Source organism: Leucopleurus acutus, assembly GCF_964270905.1.
Source record: "Leucopleurus acutus genome assembly, chromosome: 6".
Classification (NCBI taxonomy): domain Eukaryota; kingdom Metazoa; phylum Chordata; class Mammalia; order Artiodactyla; family Delphinidae; genus Leucopleurus; species Leucopleurus acutus.
In genome coordinates this window covers 92,179,548-92,202,417 of record NC_139149.1, presented here as the reverse complement: position 1 = coordinate 92,202,417, position 22,870 = coordinate 92,179,548, and the positions used below count along the sequence as shown (strand labels likewise).

Sequence of the window (22,870 nt, the reverse complement as noted above, 5' to 3'; positions counted from 1 at the left end):
ATAAGCTAACTTTCTCGCACATTGATTTGCAAGTTCTGTCAGATGTTCATGTTGAGATGTCCTGATAGAGTTAGAAATATGAGATTTGGAGAAGGCAGGTTTATAAGAAGATGTAGATGTAGAAATGGCAATTAAAGCTATGCTATTATATTATAGCAATTTTTTAAATAAAATTTATTCATCTCTCTTTCCTTCCTTGTTTTCTACCTTTCCTCCTTCTTTCCTTCGTTCTTTCCCTTCTTTCCTTTCACACACAGTTATTAGGTGCCTAATATGTGCTTAGGGTATACAGTGATGAATAAATCAAGAGTTCTTATATTTTTAGGGTTTAGTCTAATGGGGGAAAAATTGAGCAAATGATTACAGAAATAAACACTGTTTTATTTCCCAGCAGGGGAAATTTAACATGGAATTTTCCTAGCTTAAGCATATATTGTTTCCTCCAAATTATAGGCTGTTTACTTGGAACTTGAAGTATATTTTCCCATAGAAGTAACAATATATAGAGTTCTTATGCAATCCCATAAGTCCTATTTAATCTAAATATTGCTAAATATCTCTTTCTATCTTTTTTTGACTGTTAATGCAATTTTTTATTGAAGTATAGTTGATTTTAGTATTGTGTTAGTTTCAGGTGTACAGCATAGTGATTTAGTATTTTTGCAGATTATATTCCATTACAGGTTATTACAAGATATTGGGTATAATTCCCTGTGTTATATAGTAAATCCTTGTTGCTTATCTATTTTATGTATAGTAGTTTGTATCTACTAATCCTATACCCTGAATCTGTCCCTCCCCACACCCTCTTCCCTGTGGTAACCATAGGTTTGTTTTCTGTCTGTGAGTCTGTTTCTGTTTTGTATATACATTCATTTGTATTATTTTTTAGATTCTACATATAAGGGTTATCATATATATTTGTCTTTGACTTCACTAAGCATAATATTCTCTAGATTCATCTACGTTTTTGCAAATGGCAATATTTCATTCTTTTTTATGGCTGAGTAGTATTCCATTGTGTATATATACACTGCATCTTCTTTATTCAGTCGTTTGTTGATGGGCTCTTGGGTTGCATCCATGTCTTGGCTATTGTAAATAATGCTTCTATGAACATTGGTGTGCATGTATCTTTTAAAATTAGTGGTTTTGCTTTTTATGGATATATACCCAGGAGTGTGATTGTTGGATCATATGGTAACTCTATTTTTAGTCTTTTAAGGAACCTCCATGCTGTTTTCCACAGTGGCTGCACCAATTTAGATTCCCACCAACAGTGTACCAGGGCTCCCTTTTTTCCACATTCTCTCCAACACTTATTTGTTATTTATAGGCTTTTTGATGGTAACCATTCTGACAGGTGTGAGGTCATATTTCATTGTGGTTTTGATTTTCATTTCTCTAATAATTAGTGATGTTGAGCATCTTTTCATGTGCCTGTTAGCAATCTTTATGTCTTCTTTGGGAAAATGTCTATTCAAGTCTTCTGCCAATTTTTTGATTGGATTATTTGTTTGATATTGAGCTTTATGAGCTGTGTGTGTGTGTGTATTTATACACACATATATATATATTTTATTCAATATAGTTGATTTATAATGTGTTAGTTTCAGGTGTACAGCAAAGTGATTCAGTTATACATACATATATATCTAGTTTTTTCAGATTCTTTTTTCTTATAGGTTATTACAAAATATTCAGTATAGTTCCCTGTGCTATACAGTAGGTCCTTGTTGGTTATCTATTTTATATATAGTAGTATGTATATGTTAATCCTAAACTCTTAATTTATCCTTCCCCCTCTTTCACCTTTGGTAACCATAAGTTTGTTTTCTATGTCTGCGGGTCTGTTTCTGTTTTGTATATACGTTCATTTGTATCATTTTAATGAATGATAATGAAAAATGCCATTTGCAGCAACATGGATGAACCTAGAGATTCTCGTACTAAGTGAAGTAAGCCAAATATCATATGATATCACTTATATGTGGAATCTAAAAACAAAAAAAATTCTACCTTTGTTTTTGTGAGAAACTGTATTCTACATGGTGAAACTGTGGACATAATGGAGATAATATTATAAGGTTGATGGTGACTGGTCTGAAACGAAATAGCAGAGAAGGGAGGGAATTAGAGTCCTCAAACCATGTAGTTAGCCTAACCCCACCTAGGGTCTGCACATCCATAAAGATTAGTGAATTTTAAATTCTGTCTATCATGAGTTTATATTCTGGTAGGGGAGATAGAGCATGTAAATATGTAATCGTTGATTACAATATAATACAATATGTGGAATGATATGTGTTTTTAATAAGATATAGATGTGGCATAGAGAGAATGTTTCACTCTGTCATTAGGGGTTTGCAGGTCAGAGAATACATCAGTAAAGAGGTAATGCCTCAGTATGACTTTGGAGGATAAATAGTAGTTTGCTTAATGAACTTATGGAACTGGAAAAGGGTTTCCTTAAATTTTGAAGGCATACAACATGATCTGTTTTAGGAATGACAAATTAGTGTGTATTCAAAGGAGCAGAAACTTTGAGCTGTGCAGGGATGGGAGAGGAAGCTAGGAAGTCATGAATATTGTTTAATGCTTTGTAAAATTTGGTGGTGATGTCTGTAGGAAGGTGGATAGAAGCATAGATATAGAACCTTAGGCTTACCCATTCTGTCTGTTGGATTTGAGGCAACTGTGTTCAGGAATAGTTTCCTGATGGAAGTTTCCTATTCAGTTACTCTTTCTCCTTTTTAACTGTCTTCACCTGGGCCTTAAGTTGTAGTGATCTCCCAATCTTCTCAAGATCACCAGATAGTTTTCTTTGATGATTTTCTTTGAAAGATGTCACAAGTGTTTTTATAGTCAGTAGAGTTCTAAGAACAAATCAAGTTTAAAGCAATTTGGAAATTTCCAAGAAAGTGGGTTCCTAGTTGAAATGATAACTAAGTTTTATATTTGAATCTAGGCAGTCTGGTTCATTTTGCTTTGACTTGAGAAGGGGTATTTTAATATTCTTTGTGTTCTAAGCAATGCTTTATACTTGTTGTTTAAACATTTTTCGAAGTTTGATTATATGTTTATATAATATCTATTTGTAATAAATTATTTTAAGGAAATAAATCTTTCCAGCAATAATTTATGTAGCCTTACATTTTTTCTTTGTTCCGGCTAGATGTGATTCTGGCCCTTTGTTCCCTTAAGAATCATATTATTTTTATTTTATGGAAAATATCATTATAATTATGCTATCAAAATACAATATTTCTTTACTTTGATACCTTCTGCTTACCTTTCTTAGAAATTAATCAAGATGTTTAATTGCTTATTTATGTGCAGTTTAGTTGAGTTATTATTGTATTGAATAGGGAAAACAACACTTTTTTGCTCTAATACCTTCTTGAATTATTGTAATTAAAAAATTGAGAAGAGTGGTTTAATGCATTTTAAGTGAAGCAGAACTTTTTATTTAATGTATCTTGAAAGGAAAAAAGAAACCTTTCCTCTCAATTAAATTAGAGATAAAGAAAGGGGAAAGAAATTGAGATGCTCTTGTATAAATAGCCTTTTTAAATAAGTGCTACTTTTGTGTCTCTGGTCAGGAAACATACAGTGTTTTAGTAGTGTAAAATAAGGGACAAATGACCTAAAATGTGTCATTTGCCCCTTCTTTGACACACTCCAGGTAGTCTAAATTTTGCTTAAATTCTTAGAGAGAAGAAAGCAGGTATTAGCAACATCCCTTCCTTGTTCTTGCAACAGCTTTGTCAACACACTACAACTGCCATATTTCTCTTTATCTCTGCTCCAGCTTTTACTGAGACAACAGCTTCTTCTCACTTTCAGAAAAAAATTTAAAATAGTTTTTCTTAGTTGGAGAGGCTGGCTATCCTATATTAAATGATTTCCCCTTTAGATTTCTTTTGTTATCCTATAATAGGGTCTTCCACATCTTAAATTGTACATTTTATTTGTTTTAAAGTTTTCATTTAAGTTTTTGCTTAAAATTAGTTTTGATGACTTTATATAAATAATAAATACGTTGCTGATGAAACCGTGCACCTCAGATGAGACTTGAACCCATTGGCCGGGACTCAAACCCAGCCAGAGCCCAGACTGGGACTTGAACCCACGGGCTGGGACTCGAACCCAGCCAGAACCCAGATTAGGACTTGAACCCATGGGCTGGAACTCGAACACAGCCAGAACCCAGATTAGGACTTGAACCCATGGGCTGGGACTCAAACCTGGCCAGAACCCAGATTGGGGCTTGAATCCACGATCTTTTAATTGAAAGCACACTTGGTCTCAGGACTTAGTGAACCTCAGGTTCTTGATATCTCATTGCAGAAAGAATTCAGTGAGAGACAAAGTGATAGATAAGAAGTGGATTTATTTAGTGAGAAACACACTCCACAGACAGAGTGTGGGCCATCTCAGAAGGCAAGAGTCCCCAAAATACAGCGTGGTTAGTTTTTATGGGCTGGGTAATTTCATAGGCTAATGAGTGGGTGGATTATTCCAACTATTTCAGGGAAGGGGTGAAGATTTCCAGGGACAGGGCCACTGTCCACTTTTTGACCTTTTATGGTTGGCCTCAAAACTGTCATGGCGCTGGTGGGTGTGTCATTTAGCATGCTAATGTATTAAAAAGAGCTATGATGAGGCTCAAGGTCCACTGGAAGTCGAGTATTCTACCATCTTGGACCTAGCTCATTTTAGCCAGTTTTTGTCATGTCCTATGGCTATGTCATTCTTTTAAAGGTTGTGCCCTTCCCCCTTACCTCCTGTTTCACTGAGGCAATTGTTTATTTTTTCACACTATGTCATCTCTATGAGGACTCTGGGAGTGGAGGTGGAGACCTCTCTAGTGTTATTATTGGGAATAGTTGTCTTCTCTGAGCAGCTGATTTGTTTTCATCTTCATCTATGCTAAGGTTTTCACTTGTTTCAGTTAACACAACTCATCCTTCTAAAAAAAATTTATATCTTTGTTATTTACCTTATTTTATCTATCATTAGACTACTTTCCTGATCTTTTAAAGAATTCAGATTAATTTAGTTATAATTAACAAACAAAACTGTAAAATATACATCACGGTGACCCAACACATGTATATTCTTTTCCTGATTTTTAAGAAGAGGAATTATTTCTGCAGTGTCTCCAGAGGATTTAATCTTCTTCCCTTTCTTCTCTATTCTCGGTTATGGCAGAGAAAAATCATGGGCCATTCTTACATTGTGAGAGTTTTGTCCAGGGCAACAGTTTAAGAGAACAAAATAGGTTATGAAGTTGACTATGAGTGTCTCCCCTGTTGAATCTTTAAAATATTATTCTTCAATGAATTAACTATAGCAGGCCTCCTACTTATAAAAAGGTAGTATTCTTATACTACCTTTTTGAAATTCAGAATCAATTTTTGCATAGAAACAATACTGTAAGTAGGGATTATGAAATCAGGGTAATTCACAGAAGCCTGGCCCATAATATAAACTGTAATCAAACCAAATAGAATTATAATTAATTTAATATAGCACAAACTTATATTCTTTTGTATGTAGATACTTGTGAAAAACCTACTAGAGACTTGTACAAATTTGGGGTAGACATTTCAGATACTTTCAAGAGCTTTTGGATTGATGATACTGTCTGTCAAGTCTAATTTAATTTTTAAAATATCAAGTGAAACAGAAACTTCTTTTAAATATATTTCTTCAGATTTCTTGACAGCTGTATTTGTGCATTCTATGAAAACAGTCATTGAGATGGGATCAAAAGTTGGGTCCTTTTATCTTTGTAAAAGTTAGTAGAGCTGTTACAAGTATAGGTAAAAAAGAAAATGTTACTTTTACCAAGCATCATTTGTAATATATTACTGTAAATAATAAAATGTATGTTTAATACAATATCTGAATATGTTAATTCTAAAGTGATATATTTTCTAAATTATAGTGTAAACTAAGACTACTTATATATAACATGTAATCTATAGGTGGTTTCCATCCTATGTAAAGTACTTATACATGATATAAGCTAGCCCACGGCAATTATTTAATTTGTCCCATCTTGAAATACTCTATGCTTATATTAATGTTTTAGTCTATATTTCATTCCAAGAATATAATATTTTAGCCACATTAGGCATTTAATACCTTTCCAACTAGCCTGTAGGAACTTATTGACATTTTGCCCCCAAAAAAGTATGTATGTGTGTGTATATATATATATATATACACATATATATATGTATATATATATACACATATATATTTAATAATAATATATATTATTCTTTGCAGGGGGAAGTGTAGTAAAAGGGGTAGGAAGGGAAGAAATTTTATGATGAGAACTGTGAAACCATTAAGATCATATCTGTGTAATCCTTTTCCCCCTTTCTCTCCTGTCTTCATTACTTCTGAGGGATTAAGGGTGAGGACAGTTGGAGTGAAGAAGCTAGGGAATGTGGGGAAAGTTCAGCAAGCCAGTTGGGGAATGTGTATGTATGAATGGTAGGCAGGGAGTACAGAGGCAGCTAGATCCCTATTCATTTCTCCAGTTACTTACATTCCAGAAAATACTCCATCAAGGTTGAAAACCTGTGTCTTTATTAATAACTCATCTGCTCTGTAAGCAATGAGAACTTTGGCCTAGAGAGTACTTTTTCTCAGTGGTGCAGTCCTGCCAACCCTGGCTGGCAGCAACAGGGTTGGAGTTCTTTAGAGTGCTCTGAAAGGAGTTAATATAAAGTTAGATTATTGTTTGGATGTTTGTAACTTTGATATTTTGATTTATGAAATTAGGAGTGCTTAAATACAGAACTCAAGTGGAAATGCTAGTGACCAAAATATCAGAAGGTTATATCTGAAAATGTTCTAAATTTTAGTCAGAAATGTTCATATTCTGCATATAAGCCTTTTACTTTATTCTAAATGTATCATGCTTTTAATGCTAATAACTAAAACCAATAAGAAAAATAACTTCTTGTATGTAATTTATGACAATATTTTGCAAGCCTAACCCATCAAATATATGTTATTTTAGCCACACGTGTTTTAAATCAGTGACTTTTTTACAGTTAAACTGTACTTCCAAATGTCTATTTTCTGATTTCCAAGGAATAATAAAAAGCATGGTTCAAGAGCATTGTAATGTTAAAGTTGATCTAGCAGTCAATTTGTTTTCATTGCAACTCTTTAATTGCTATTTGTCTAGGGGATAGTGATCCTAGAAGAATGTCGACTTCCAAAAGACATTTTGAAAAAGCAAATCCAATTCGCAGACCAAGCTGTTTCATTAAACACTACAGGGAATCCCCAGATTCCTCAGGAGAGTCAAGATCCTTTACCAGAGCAAGATTTTGAAATGTCACCAAGTAGCCCAACACTACTTCTTCGCAATATAGAAAAACAGGTAATGTGAAGTAAGAGTAAAGTGTGAGTGGCATCAAAATGACTTTCAATTGATTTTATAAACTCTTCAAATAAATGTGTGTCTCTGCTTAAGATATTGGTTATTACAGTTGGCCGTTTGACATTAAATACAATTAAAATATTTAGTATATATAGTCTCTATTATAATATTGATAAAATTAAAGTTATTTAAATATAATATGTGGGACTTCCCCAGTGATGCAGTGGTTGAGACTCCATGCTCCCAATGTTGGGGGCCTGGGTTTGATCCCTGGTTAGGGAACTAGATCCCACATGCATGCCACAACTGGGGAGCCCACATGCCACAACTAAGGAGCCCGCCAGCTGCAGCTAAGACCCTACACAACCAAATAATAAATAAATTTTTAAAATATTAAAATAAATTAAATAAATAAATATAATATGTAAAGTGTTGGTACATAGCTATAAGGTGATAACTCATTTATACTAAGGTTGGAAAATCTTGTTTTCTAACAAAATAGCTTATCATTGGACTTTTCTCATAGGGAAAGAACAGTGGTACCACTTAATAGATCTGAATGGGGTGTTTGATTAATTTATTGATAGAAAGTTTTAGTGAAAGATAACATTAGAATATAGATTCTTTCATTAAAAAATAATCATGGAAATAGAGAGTCTAATAAACTCCTAATAAATTACTTTGACTCCAAAGCTTTTCCTGGTATTTAAACCCTCTTATGGATGACTCCAGAAGTTTAATTATTCTGTCCTATATTTATCCTTTGAAATCAAAACATTTTTTGCAAGATTAGTATTTAAAATTTATTTCATGTTATTTATAAAATTTAAATGAAGAAGAGGTTACATATATAATAGCCAAAATATCAAATGTATAGAAATAGACAAGAAATATGAAAGTATTTTATAAAAAAAAATATCAACTGCATTACATAAAATAAGAATAATTGAGTCATAACTTGTACTTGAATAGGAAAACACATCACTGCAAATCACAGTAAATTTATTAGCCCAATGTGAACTTAATAAAAAAAAGCACTAAGACTTTTTTGAAAGCTGATTGTTGATACTAATATCTACAAAATAGTAAATGTGCAAAAACGTAGATACATTTAAAATACTGAATGTAATATAAATCAAATATTTTATTTGGTAAGCAGACTAAGCAAAAAACTAAGGAAATAGAAAAAATATTAGCCATTTATTTTAATGTAGACTTTGGTGGCTCTTAAACAAACCTGGCTTTCTAAGAGTTTGTTAACTTGCAACCAGATTGAATCTGCCAGAATATACTCAGCTGGGACCACAGCTGCATGATTACATTATTCCAGTGGGTAATATGTATTCTCATCCCTGCCCACATTTAATTTTTCTGTTGTTGTTGTAGTTGTTGTTTTTTCTGACATACATTGTGAAATAATATAGTACCAGATTACTACTGTCTTAATCATGGTAAGTCAGAATGTGGAGTAACTTCTCCCACCCCATATTTGTTAAGTTTGCAATTGCCTAGAGTTTTTCTTAATTTTCCAATTTCCAATGCATTGTCAAAATACTATTATGAATATTTTATAATTCAGAAAGTTATTTTGTAATTATCTGGTGTTAAACTGTAATGCACTTTACCATATAAGTGGTGTTTTAAATCAATACTGATTATATTCCTCTTCCCTCTTTTTTTTTCCCTCCCCTCATCCCTTAGGATCAGTACCTTTTCAGTTTGATCCCAGTTATTTCACACGAATAACGTGAGCACTTGATCAGTAGACCTTTGACTCTTTTTACCTGTAGGTCACTACTTATCCTTTGGAAAGAGTTTTCTTGTATTTTTTTCTTTCTTTTTGTTTAATATTTATTTATTTTATTTATGTATTTAATTTATTTTTTTGGCTGTGTCGGGTCTTAGTTGCGGCTTGCAGGGTCTTCGTTGAGGCACGCAGGATCTTTCGATGTGGCACGCAGTCTCTTCCTTGCGGTGCTCGGGCTTCTCTCTAGTTGTGGCATGCGTTTTTTTTTTTTTTTCTGTAGTCGCAGGGCATGGGCTCCAGGGTGCATGGGCTCTGTAGCTTGTGGCAGGTGGGCTCTCTCGTTGAGGTATGCGAGCTCAGTAGTTGTGGCACGCGGGCTTAGTTACCCCCCAACATGTGGGATCTTAGTTCCCCCACCAGGGATCGAACCCGCTTCCCCTGCATTGTAAGGCAGATTCTTTACCACTGGACCACCAGGGAAGTCCCTCTTGTGTTTTTTCTTTCTCCTTGGTAGCACCAGTTTGTTTGGTTGGACCTGAGTTCACATCAGAACTGGCTAGTTTGCTGGGCCCAGGGCAAAATGAAATCACACAGCCCTTTGTTAAAAAGTTTTAAGTTTTAAGCCAGTGACAGCAGAACATTAACCAAACATGGGATCCTTCTGAGTGCAGCCCCATGTTACTGCACAGGTAGCTCACCTATGAAGGTGGCCTTGGGTATCATGTTCATTTTAAGTCCCATTGCTGACAGGAGTGTCAGAGGCTTTGGGAGGGAAAGGAACCAGGAGCTGTGAGAATACTAATGGCTCTAGACATGGAGAGGAAAAGGATGCAGAAAAGGGCAGCACCAATCACTTGTAGAGGTCATTTATAAATTACCTGTGAACAGGTAATGTGCTCTTGAAACACATGCTAATAATGTTTTTATAGGCCAATTAAAAATTAAGTTGTTTTCAAATACTCATTGAAGAAGACAGTCTAGGAGTGAGTAAATGGAAGAAGGGGTGGCAAGCCTGATATTACACATATTTTTTTAAAATATAATCTATTGGTATATAACTGTTTGCCTGCCGTAGTGGAACTTGAGTATAGATCAGGTAATCCTTTGACTTGATTAAATTTACTGTTAGAGGAATGTTTTGCTTACCAAACTTATTTATGTTCCTCAAAAACAACTAAAGAGTTGGCAGTTAAGATATAAAGGCACTATTGGGTTGTAGACTGATATGTGTTCTAAAAAATAACATTGATTCATAGTATTAATGCATACTTCCATTATTAGATAATATATTTTGTTCATAAATTGAAAGGTGACATTATTTTAGAACTTCAGATAATTTAAAATAAATTTCACACAGGTATATTTACATTAGAAACCTCATTATAAATAGCTAGTGTTTTGACTTTTAAAATTGACTTTTTTTTCAGAGTTCAAATTATGCCTCTCCTAATTTTACTTTAATATTCATTTTTACCATGAATTTTCTATCCCAAATATGGACTCAAGTATATGAGGTTTTCTTGGGCAAGAGTTGGGTGGTTGTTAGGGTAAAGCTGGAGGTTGGTTGTGACGCTGTCACTCTGGACCAATTATTCACACATACTGCTTAGCGACCTCCAATGGCTAAGAAGATTTTTAGATATTTTTGGAGGTGGAACAATGAGAAGAGTGTACTCTATAAATTTCTTTGTATGACCAAATTAATGAATACTTGATAGATGGATAAAGAGTGTATTGGTGATTTTGAAAACTAACTTTAATCTAAAAATGTATAATAATTTAAAAAATAAAGTCATTAGATATGTATTATTTTTCAAGAAAATAAGTGGTGAAAACATTTCAGGGTCTTCTTCATGGAAGACTTTTTGAAGAGTTCAAATATTTCATTTAGCTCTATCATATTCTCTAGTCTCATTTCTAATAGCATGTTATTTGTTTCATACAAACAGAGTTGCAAAATAATTATTCCATATGCCCTCGTATTTTAGAATAGAATATCTTTCAGTTAATAAAACAGTGAAATATGTCTATATATTTTTAAAATATAGTCACACTATACTAAGTAAGAAAACCAGATTTTAGAAAATTGATGCAGCATAATTTACTTAAAAGGATGTGTGTGTGCATGTGTGCATACACTCATGCTCACATATATTCAAAATAAAAAGTTTTTTCTTGGGGTATGGATATATACCAAGATATTAGCAGTGGTTTTCTCTGTGAAATATGATTACAGGTTATTTTCTTTTCATTTTTGAAACCTCTTCATACTTTCCCTTTTTTCTATAATGAACTACGATGGATTACATGTGTAATGAAAAATGTTGTTATCCTTTTGTAGAAGTGTACTCTTTTCCATTGATGTGGTTTATGCTTATTATAATTGTTGTATGTGACTGTTTTGAGAATAATATAATATTTATTGTATATTACAAATATCTTACATATAAGTTTGGGATAAGGGTCAATGAAAATTTGGGGTACCTGAAAAAACTGGTATATTCAAATTAGGAAAAATACTGAGAAGCAGTATGGTATAGGATTCAAGCCTAAGTTTGAATCCTAGCTCCATTTCTTACCAATTTTATAATCCATGATCGAGCTGCTTAATCTGTCTTTGCTTCAGCTTCCTCATCTGTAATTGATTTTAATAATAGTAGTATCAGTAGTTCTAATATTATCTACTTTGCAAGTTGGTTGTAAAGATTAGAAATATTCTATGTTTAGTGCTTAGTATAGTACCTGGCCCATAGTGAGCACTTAATAAATTATAGCTATGAGTTTGTTATTATTAATTTGGCTGCGTCAAAGAAAATATTTATGTAGATTCTATCAGCTGAGCTTAAATGTTATAGAGGATAGGATGAGTAGACAAAAGAACTGAAGCAAAAAATGATATGAAAAAAAGCGTACTTTAAAATGTAGATTTATTTATAATAATGGAAAAATCAGTAATGGTGTAAATTGTCTTTGTAGAGTAAAATATTTACTAAAACATAAACATTTACTTGTTTCATGAGAAGTTAAACTTTAATAAGCACTAAAAGTCTGAGATTTAACCATATTCCTTGCTTAGCAGTAGTAAAAGATTTACTGTTTTCTTACAGAGCGCACAGTTGACTGAGATCATCAGCAGTTTGATTGCCCCTCTCAACTTGTCCCCAATGTCATCACCCCTCTCCTCTAAATCCTGTAGCCGTAAATGTCTGACTAATGGCATTTCCAGGAGGTAGGTGTCAGTGGGATAGTTTTGCTTCTAAATTTGGCTTTGCTTATTTTGTCTTTATTTTGTTTTGATCTTTTAAGTATTATAGCTTCTTTTTTCTTCTTAAGCATTATTAGAGTACAATCAATAAATCATGGATACATTTTTAGATAACATCAAACTTTTATAACTAAGGGAACTATAAACCTGAGAATGAGCGATAAAGCTTTCCAGGAAGTTTCTAAATTTTTATAATGTTTCTAAAAATGAAAAACAGTGATACCATTTGCTACAGAAGTACTGCCATATTTAATATACCTTCCATTTTATACATTTTATAGTCTTCAGCTCCATACTGCCCTTGCAATACATTTTAAGAGTGAAAGACCCTACATATAGTTTGGGCATGGAAGATTGATTGGTAGATATCATCCATAAAATTCAGCTTAAGTTTTACTCATGTTGTAAATGAGTCATTTTGGTGGGTATTTTTTGTTTTGTTTTGTTTTTATTTTGGCCGCGCTGCACAGCATGTGGAATCTTAGTTCCCTGACCAGGGATCGAACCCGCACCCCCTACATTAGGAGCAGGGAGTCTCACCCACTGGACCGCTAGGGAAGTTCCCCTAAAATGAGTCATTTTGTATCTCAGCTTTTATAAGGTAAACTTTTTACTAAATGTAATTAATATAATAATTCCTATAATCCTTAGCAATTTATTATATCGTGTTAGCAAAAAATATAGATATTATGAATCCTCTTTTGGGAACAACATTTGTTTTCTTTATTTTGCTTACATTTCTCTTTGAATCTTTCCTTTTAAAGATGCAGTTAGAATTTAAAAAGCTACTAGAATATTACTTTGTGTGTGCATCTAATTTTTTTTTCAAATAAAATTGCAGTGAGGGCTTCTTTGCTTTAAGTACCATAAAAGGACTAAGTGTAATTTAGTATCAGAAATATTTATATTAATAATTATATGATTTATTATTAAATTAAAAAATAAAGCAAGAAAGGAAGATTCATACCATGGTGAATATTATGTGAAGTAGCTATCAGCTTCTTAATGAGACTAGTGGATATAAACTAAGTCTTAAAATAAAAATGCTGTTATTTTTATTTTTAATTTATTATTTCAGAAGTCTAATTTTTAATACTTTTACAGTTTTGTTTGTACTGGGTCATGTTTACATTGTTCTATTATGGAAACAGTTATTCTACTGGTTTTGCTTTATTTTTGTTAACTTTATATTCATTCCTTATAACACTGATGATTCACTTTGAAAGGAAAGATTCTCATATGTTATACAGGATAACTATAATATCTTTATTTATGAGAACATTTCCTCATTAAGAAAGTCATAATTACAAGTTGAGCCATTAAACACCATCAGATTGTGATTTTGGGCTAAGTCAATTTTAGGTAATTTTTTATTTACCTAACTAGGCATTATACTATTATACATATACATGTGTGAGTGTGTGTGTGTGTGAGTGTGTGTGTGTGTGTGTGTACTAATTTTCATTTTAATGTACTTACCTATATTTTTGGTCATTTATTCACAAAGTATTTATTGCATAACTGTTTGCTGTATGCCATATAGTCAAAGTCCTAGGAATACAATGATGAAGACAAAATCTCCACTTTTAAATAGCTTACAGTCTAGTAGATGAACCATGTCATTGTTTAAACTAACATATAATAATAATAGAATTGTGTGCAGCTGTTTGAATATTTGGTTTAAATAACTGTCGTAGTTGAAAAACATACCTCATAAAGATATATAAATCCAAATGAGAGACCAGAACCAAGATGGTGGAGTAGAAGGATGTGCTCTCACTCCCTCTTGTGAGAACACCAGAATCACAACTAGCTGCTGGACAGTCATTGACAGGAAGACACTGGCACTCACCAAAAAAGATACCTCACATCCAAACACAAAGGAGAAGCCACAATGAGACGGTAGGAGGGGCACAATCACAGTAAAATCAAATCCCATAACTGGTGAGTGGGTGACTCACAGACTGGAGAACACTTATACCACAAAAGTGCACCCACTGGAGTGAAGGTTCTGAATCCCACGTCAGGCTTCCCAACCAAGGGTTCCAGCAACGGGAGGAGGAATTCCTAGAGAATCAGACTTTGAAGCCTAGTGGGATTTGATTGCAGGACTTCAACAGGACTGGGGGAAACAGAGACCCCACTCTTGGAGGGCACACAAAAAGTAGTGTGCGCATCAGGACCCAGAGGAAGGAGCAGTGACCCCAGGGGAGACTGAACCAGACCTACCTGCTAGTGTTGAAAGGTCTCCTGCAGAGGTCGGGAGTGGCTGTGGCTCACCATGGGGACAAGGACACTGGCAGCAGAAGACCTGGGAAGTGCTCCTTGGCGTGAGCCCTCCCAGAGTCTGCCATTACCCCACCAAAGAGCCCAGGTAGGCTCCAGTGTTGGGTTGCCTCAGGCCAAACAACCAACAGGGAGGAAACCCAGCCCCACCCATCAGCACTCAAGCAGATTAAAGTTTTACTGAGCTCTGCCCACCAGAGCAAGTCAGCTCTACCCACCACCAGTCCCTCCCATCAGGAAACCTACACAAGCCACTTAGATAGCCTCATCCAACAGAGGGCAGACAGCAGAAGCAAGAAGAACTACAATCCTGCAGCCTGTGGATCAAAAACCACATTCACAGAAAGATAGACAAGATGAAAAGGCAGAGGGCTATGTACCAGATGAAGGAACAAGATAAAACCCCAGAAAGACAATTAAATGAAGTGGAGATAAACAACCTTCCAGAAAAAGAATTCAGAATAATGATAGTGAAGATGATACAGGACCTTGGAAAACCAATGGAGGCAAAGATCGAGAAGATGCAAGAAATGTTTAGCAAAGACCTAGAAGAATTAAAGAACAAACAAACAGAGATGAACAATACAATAACTGAAATGAAAACTATGCTAGAAGGAATCAGTAGCAGAATAACTGAGGCAGAAGAATGGATAAGTGACCTGGAAGACAGAATGGTGGAATTCACTGCTGTGGAACAGAATAAAGAAAAAGGAATGAAAAGAAATGAAGACAGCCTAAGATACCTCTGGGACAACATTAAATGCAACGACATTCACATTACAGGGGTCCCAGAAGGAGAAGAGAGAGAGGAAGGACCCAAGAAAATATTTGAAGAGATTATAGTCGAAAACTTCCCTAACATGGGAAAGGAAATACCCACCCAAGTCCAGGAAGTGCAGCAAGTCCCATACAGGATAAACCCAAGGAGAAACACGCAGAGACACATAGTAATCAAATTGGCAAAAATTAAAGACAAAGAAAAATTATTGAAAGCAGCAAGGGAAAAACAACAAATACCATACAAGGGAACTCCCATAAGGTTAACAGCTGATTTCTCAGCAGAAACTTTACAAGACAGTAGGGAGTTGCATGATATACTTAAAGTGATGAAAGGGAAGAAGCTAGAACTAAGATTACTCTACCCGACAAGGATCTCATTCAGATTCGATGGAGAAATCAAAAGCTTTACAGACCAGCAAAAGCTAAGAGAATTCAGCACCACCAAACCACCAAACCTGTTCTACAACGAATGCTAAAGGAACTTCTCTAAGTGCAAAACACAAGAGAAGAAAAGGACCTACAAAAACAAACCCAAAACATTAAGAAAATGGATAGGAACATACATATAATTACCTTAAACATGAATGGGTTAAATGCTCCAACCAAAAGACACAGGCTTGCTGAATGGATACAAAAACAAGACCCATATACATGCTGTCTACAGGATATCCACTTCAGACCTGCAGACACATACAGACTGAAAGTGAGGGGATGGAAAAAGATATTCCATGCAAGTGGAAATCAAAAGAAACCTGGAGTAGCAATACTCATATCTGATAAAATAGGCTTTAAAATAAAGAATGTTACAAGAGACAAGGACGGACACTACATAATGATGAAAGGATCAATCCAAGAAGACGATATAGCAATTATAAATATATATGCACCCAACATAGAAGCACTTTGATAAATAAGGCAACTACTAACAGCTCTAAAAGAGGAAATCAAAGGTAACACAATAATAGTGGGGGACTTTAACACCTCACTTACACCAATGGACAGATCATCCAAAATGAAAATAAATAAGGAAACAGAAGCTTTAAATGACACAATAGACCAGATAGATTTAGTTGATATTTATAGGACATTCCATCCAAAAACAGCAGGATTACACTTTCTTCTCAAGTGCGCATGGAACATTCTCCACGATAGATCACATCTTGGGTCACAAATCAAGCCTCAGTAAATTTAAGAAAATTAGAATCATATCAAACATCTTTTCTGACCAAAATGCTATGAGATTAGAAATCAGTTACAGGGGAAAAAACGTAAAAAACACAAACACATGGAGGCTAAACAATACGTTACTAAATAACCAAAAGATCACTGAAGAAATCAAAGAGGAAATCAAAAAATGCCTAGAGACAAATGACAATGAAAACACGACAATCCAAAACCAATGGGATGCAGCAAAAGCAGTTCTAAAAGGGAAGTTTGTAGCTATACAAGCCTACCTCAAAAAACGAGAAAAATCTCAAATAAACAATCTAACCTTACACCTAAAGGAACTAGAGAAAGAAGAACAAACAAAACCCAAAGTTAGCAGAAGGAAAGAAATCGCAAAGATCAGAGCAGAAATAAATGAAATAGAAACAAAGAAAACAATAGCAAATATCAACAAAACTAAAAGCTGGTTCTTTGAGAAGATAAACAAAATTGATAAACCGTTAGCCAGACTCATCAAGAAAAAGAGGGAGAGGACTCAAATCAGTAAAATTAGAAATGAAAAAGGAGAAGTTACAACGGGCACCACAGAAATACAAAGCATCATAAGAGACTACTACAAGCAACTCTATGCCAATAAAATGGACAACCTGGAAGAAATGGACAAATTCTTAGAAAGGTATAACCTTCCAATACTGAATCAGGAAGAAATAGAAAATATGAACAGACCAATCACAAGTAATGAAATTGAAACTGTGATTAAAAATCTTCCAACAAACAAAAGTCCAGGACCAGATGGCTTCATAGGTGAATTCTGTCAAACATTTAGAGAAGAGCTAACACCCATCCTTCTCAAACTCTTCCAAAAAATTGCAGAGGAAGGAAAACTCCCAAACTCATTCTATGAGGCCACCATCACCCTGATACCAAAACCAGACAAAGATACAACAAAGAAAGAAAATTACACACCAATATCACTGATAAATATAGATGCAAAAATCCTCAACAAAATACTAGCAAACAGAATCAAACAACACATTGAAAGCATCATACACCATGTTCAAGTGGGTTTTATCCCAGGGATGCAAGGATTCTTCAATATACCCAAATCAATCAATGTGATACATCATATTAACAAATTGAAGAATAAAAAGAATATGATCATCTCAATAGATTCAGGAAAAGCTTTTGACAAAATTCAACACCCATTTATGATCAAAACTCTCTAGAAAGTGGGCATAGAAGGTACCTACCTCAACATAATAAAGGCCATATATGACAAACCCACAGCAAACATCATTCTCAATGGTGAAAAACTAAAAGCATTTCCTCTAAGATCAGGAACAAACAAGAATGTCCACTCTCACCACTATTATTCAGCATAGTTTTGGAAGTTCTAGCCATGGCAATCAGAGAAGAAAAAGAAAAAGAATGAATCCAAATCGGAAAAGAAGAAGTAAAACTGTCACTCTTTGCAGATGACATGACACTATACATAGAGAATCCTAAAAATGCCACCAGAAAACTACTAGAGCTAATCAGTGAATTTGGTAAAGTTGCAGGGTACAAAATTAATGCACAGAAATCTCTTGCATTCCTTTACACTAATGAAGAAAAATCTTAAAGATAAATTAAGGAAACACTCCCATTTTCTACTGCAACAAAAAGAATAAAATACCTAGGAATAAACCTACCTAGGGAGACAAAAGAACTGTATGCAGAAAAGTATAAGACACTGATGAAAGAAATTAAAGATAATACCAACAGATGAAGAGATATACCATGTTCTTGGATTGGAAGAATCAATATTGTGAAAATGACTCTACTACCCAAAGCAATCTACAGATTCAATGCAATCCCTATCAAATTACCAATGACATTTTTTAGGGAACTAGAACAAAAAATCTTAAAATTTGTATGGAGACAGAAAAGACCCCGAATAGTCAAAGCAATCTTGAGGGAAAAATATGGAGCTGTAGGAATCAGACTCCTTGACTTCAGACTATACTACAAAGCTACAGTAATCAAGACAGTATGGTACTGGCACAAAAACAGAAACACAGATCAATGGAACAAGATAGAAAGCCCAGAATAAACCCACGCACCTATGGTCAACTAATCTATGACAAAGGAGGCAAGGATATACAATGGAGAAAAGACAGTCTCTTCAATAAGTGGTGCTGGTAAAACTGGACAGCTACATGTAAAAGAATGAAATTGGAACTCTCCCTAACACCATACACAAAAATAAACTCAAAATGTATTTGAGACCTAAATGTAAGACCAAACACTATACAACTCTTAGAGGAAAACATAGGAAGAACACTCTTTGACATAAATCACCGCAAGATCTTCTTTGATCCACCTCCTAGAGTAATGGAAATTTAAAAAATAAGCAAATGGGACCTAATGAAACTTCAAAGCTTTTGCACAGCAAAGGAAACCATAAACAAGACAGAAAGACAACCCTTAGAATGGCAGAAAATATTTGCAAACGAATCAATGGACAACGGATTAATTTCCAAAATATATAAACAGCTCATGCAGCTCAATGTTAAAGAAACAAGCAACCCAATCCAAAAATGGGCAGAAGACCTAAATAGACATTTCTCCAAAGAAGCCATACAGATGGACAAGAAGTCCATGAAAAGCTGCTCAACATCACTAATTATTAGAGCAATGCGAATCAAAACTTCAATGAGGTATCACCTCACACCAGTTAAAATGGGCATCATAAGAAAATCTATAAACAACAAATGCTGGAGAGGGTGTGGAGAAAAGGGAACCCTCTTGCACTGCTGGTAGGAATGTAAATTGATACAGCCACTATGGAGAACAGTATGGATGTTCCTTCAAAAACCAAAAATAGAATTACCATATGATCCAGCAATCCCACTACTGGGCATATTCCCAGAGAAAACTATAATTCAAAAAGACACATGCACCCCAGTGTTCATTGCAGCACTATTTGCAATAGCCAGGTCATGGAAGCAACCTAAATGCCCATCAGACGAATGGATGAAGACAGACAAATGGCTAAAGAAGAAGTGTTAGATATATACAATGGAATATTACTCAGCCTTAAAAAGGAACGAAATTGGGTCATTTGTTGAGACGTGGATGGATCTAGAGACTGTTATACAGAGTGAAGTAAGTCAGAAAGAGATAAACAAATATCGTATCTTAACACATGTATGTGGAACCTAGGGAAATGGTACAGATGAACTGGTTTTCAGGGCAGAAGTTGAGACACAGATGTAGAGAACAAATGTATGGACACCAAGGGGGTAAAGCCGTGGGAGGGTGGGGTTGGTGGTGTGATGAATTGGGCGATTGGAATTGACACGTATATACTGATGTGTATAAAATTGATGACTTATAAGAACCTACTGTATTAAAAAAAATTAAATTAAAAAAATAATTCCAAATGAAAGAAATGTACCATTGGCTGTATTTTCTAAATCATGATACTTTTTCAGTCCTATCTACTAATAATCAAAGATTCTTGTTGAAATCAGCTAGTAACTGCCATCTTTCCTGATGTTAAGTAGTCGTTCGTACAAACTAATTTGGAAGTTTATAACAGTTTTGAAACCTACTAAAATTCTTTGATAGATTTAAGAGCAGATAAAAATTCATCCTCCAGTTTTTTGAAGTGTGCTGACATATGTGTTTTAATTAATTTTATTCATTTCACTAATGTATTTATTTTTGACAACAGTCAAGATTTTTTCCAAATCCTTTGTACATAACATGAATTTTTTTCAAAAAGCACTTATTTTCACATTTGTTATCAAAATATAATATTTCCCTTGAAGGAAAGATTGTATTTATTTTCTAACATTTGCTAGAAAATGTAATACAGCTACCTTTCATCAACTCGGAGGGGTGAGAAAATGTAGAATGTTAGAGTTTTTTAAATGTATAATTGATCTTTAAGTTTAATAAGTCTTGGTACCAGATAATAAGCAAACAGTTATGTGTAACAAAAGATTTGGGGGATATTCCAGGTCTCATAAAAATTTTTGTAAACAATTCTATTTATGATAATATATATACCATAATATACAAATATATTTAACCAGGAACCTAGAAACTGGAATATATTACAGATAAGAGAGTAATAACACTGAAGGAAAAGTAGAAAATTTTGAAGATATGTGGTTGTTGTGTCCGATGTCAAAGAGAGGTACTAAAATATTTCTCTTGGTTTTGTCAGTTATAAATTGAGACCTTAGCAAGAATGTGTAGTTGCATGACAGAGAGATGAGAGTGGGTTAAGGGAATGGGAGATGAAATAGAGAGGAGTCAAGAGTATATTTTTAAGGCTGCTCACTGTAAAGGCTGTAATAAAATGTATGTACAACGTCAAGGAAGGTGTTTTTTGTTTTTAAGATGGAAGAAATGTAAGCATCTTTATTAAAATAAAGAGAAGGGAAAGAGCTAGAGATGGGAAATGTAGAGATACATACCACAAAATTATGGTGGGACCTTATGACAGGAGAAATCTACTTGCTCCTTGAAAGTGGAGTGAAAGAGATTAAAATGGATGTAGATGCAGTTGTTTATAAAGTGACTATAGCTAAATTAAAAGTAGGAAAGGGGGCTGAAGGAGTTTGGTAAAGGTTTGGATAGACATTGACAAGTAAAACACAGCCCTTTCCCTGTGTTTTCCTCTATTCCCTTCCTTATTCAGTAGCAGAGAAACCTGCCCCTGAAGAAGGATGGTATGTGATTTCTAAGGGTTTTTGTTTTTTAGTATCTTAACTATATTGTGAAAAGTACATGATATTTGTAAAACTATTAAAGTATTATTTAATTGAATTTTTAATAAAATAAATGCATAGTAGTGAAATTCTATAAATTTAACAGATTATTCTACATTACTCATATTTAAGAATGTTACCATAGATTTTGAAAATTAATAGGATATATAATTTCACATTATAGTAATATATGAAAAAGTTTTGATTTAGGGATATCTGTATTGAGGCAGTGTGAAATTTATTTATTTATGAACCTTTTGACTCTGGGAGTAAAATGGCAAATGAGGCCTAGTTTTATTTCTTGTATCTTTCTGTTTTTTCCAATATTATTGTTATTTTTTTTCTTTACATATAGTTTTATATGAACGAAACATCTTTCAAACTTAAAGCTTTTCAGGAGTAAGGGCTTAGTCTAATTAATGTTATTCAAGCTTGATACTTAACCACAAAGCACTTTCTGAAGGTATCCTATTAAGCATATAAATAATATTCATTGTATGTATTTAAGTAAATGTGAAGGTAAGAAAATTCATCATTTGAGAATTTTTAAAATTCAGGTTAAATGTACATACCATAAAATTTACCATTTTAACCATTTTTGAGTTTAGTGGCATTGAGTAATACACATTTTTGTCAGTAGTTGCCATCCTCCATCTCCAGAACTTTTTTCATCTTCCTGAATTGAAACTTTATATCCATTACATAATAACTCCACATTCTTCCTTCTTCCCAGTTCTTAGCAACCACCGTTCTACTTTATATCTCTATGAATTCGACTACTCTAGGTACCTCATATAAGTGAAATCATACAGTATTTATCCTTTTGTGACTGCCTTATTTCACTTAACATAAAGTTGTCAAGGTTCATCCATATTGTAGCTTGTATCAACATTCCCTTTTTAAAGGAATAAAATTCTGTTTTATGTATAGACCTTTTTTTTTAACTTTAAATCAGTTTATTGACATAGTAACACAGTTTATTGACATAGTAACACAACACACTTGCCTCCCTGACCCCCCCATCCCCCTCACCCAATCTAGATCTCTCCCACTTCCTTCTCCCTTAGAACAAGCTGTTCAGTGAAAACAGAAAAGGGCAGACCACTTCTGCATCCCCAGTCCCATGCCTAAGCCCTGTGGAGCAGGTCTCAGGCACTACTCAGAACCTGTTAGGGAGGGAGGGGGAAAGTTAGCACTAGACTCAGCTAGGCAGAGGCATCCAATCCCCAAGAATAGATTCCCCCACAGCACCCAGGCCCTGAGTTGCTATTTTATTGGGACCAATTTTGTTTATCCATTGATCCTTGTATGAACATTTGGGTTGCTTCCTCCACCTTTTGGCTAGTGTGAATAATGCTTCTATGAACATGGGTATACAAATATTTGTTTGAGTTCCAGCTTTTTATTTTTTGGATATGTACCCAGAAGGGGAATTGGGGAATTGAATAAGA

At 34.2% G+C, this 22,870-nt stretch overlaps 1 protein-coding gene across 1 annotated transcript in view; it reads left to right on the top strand.

The window, feature by feature from the left end:
- The window catches only part of KANSL1L (KAT8 regulatory NSL complex subunit 1 like), a 135,067-nt gene that overhangs the window by 49,190 nt on the left and 63,007 nt on the right, over nucleotides 1-22,870 (top strand). Inside the window, 2 exon segments of the mRNA XM_082840934.1 lie at nucleotides 7,214-7,411; nucleotides 12,266-12,387. Coding sequence (XP_082697060.1) covers nucleotides 7,214-7,411; nucleotides 12,266-12,387 — 320 coding nt within the window.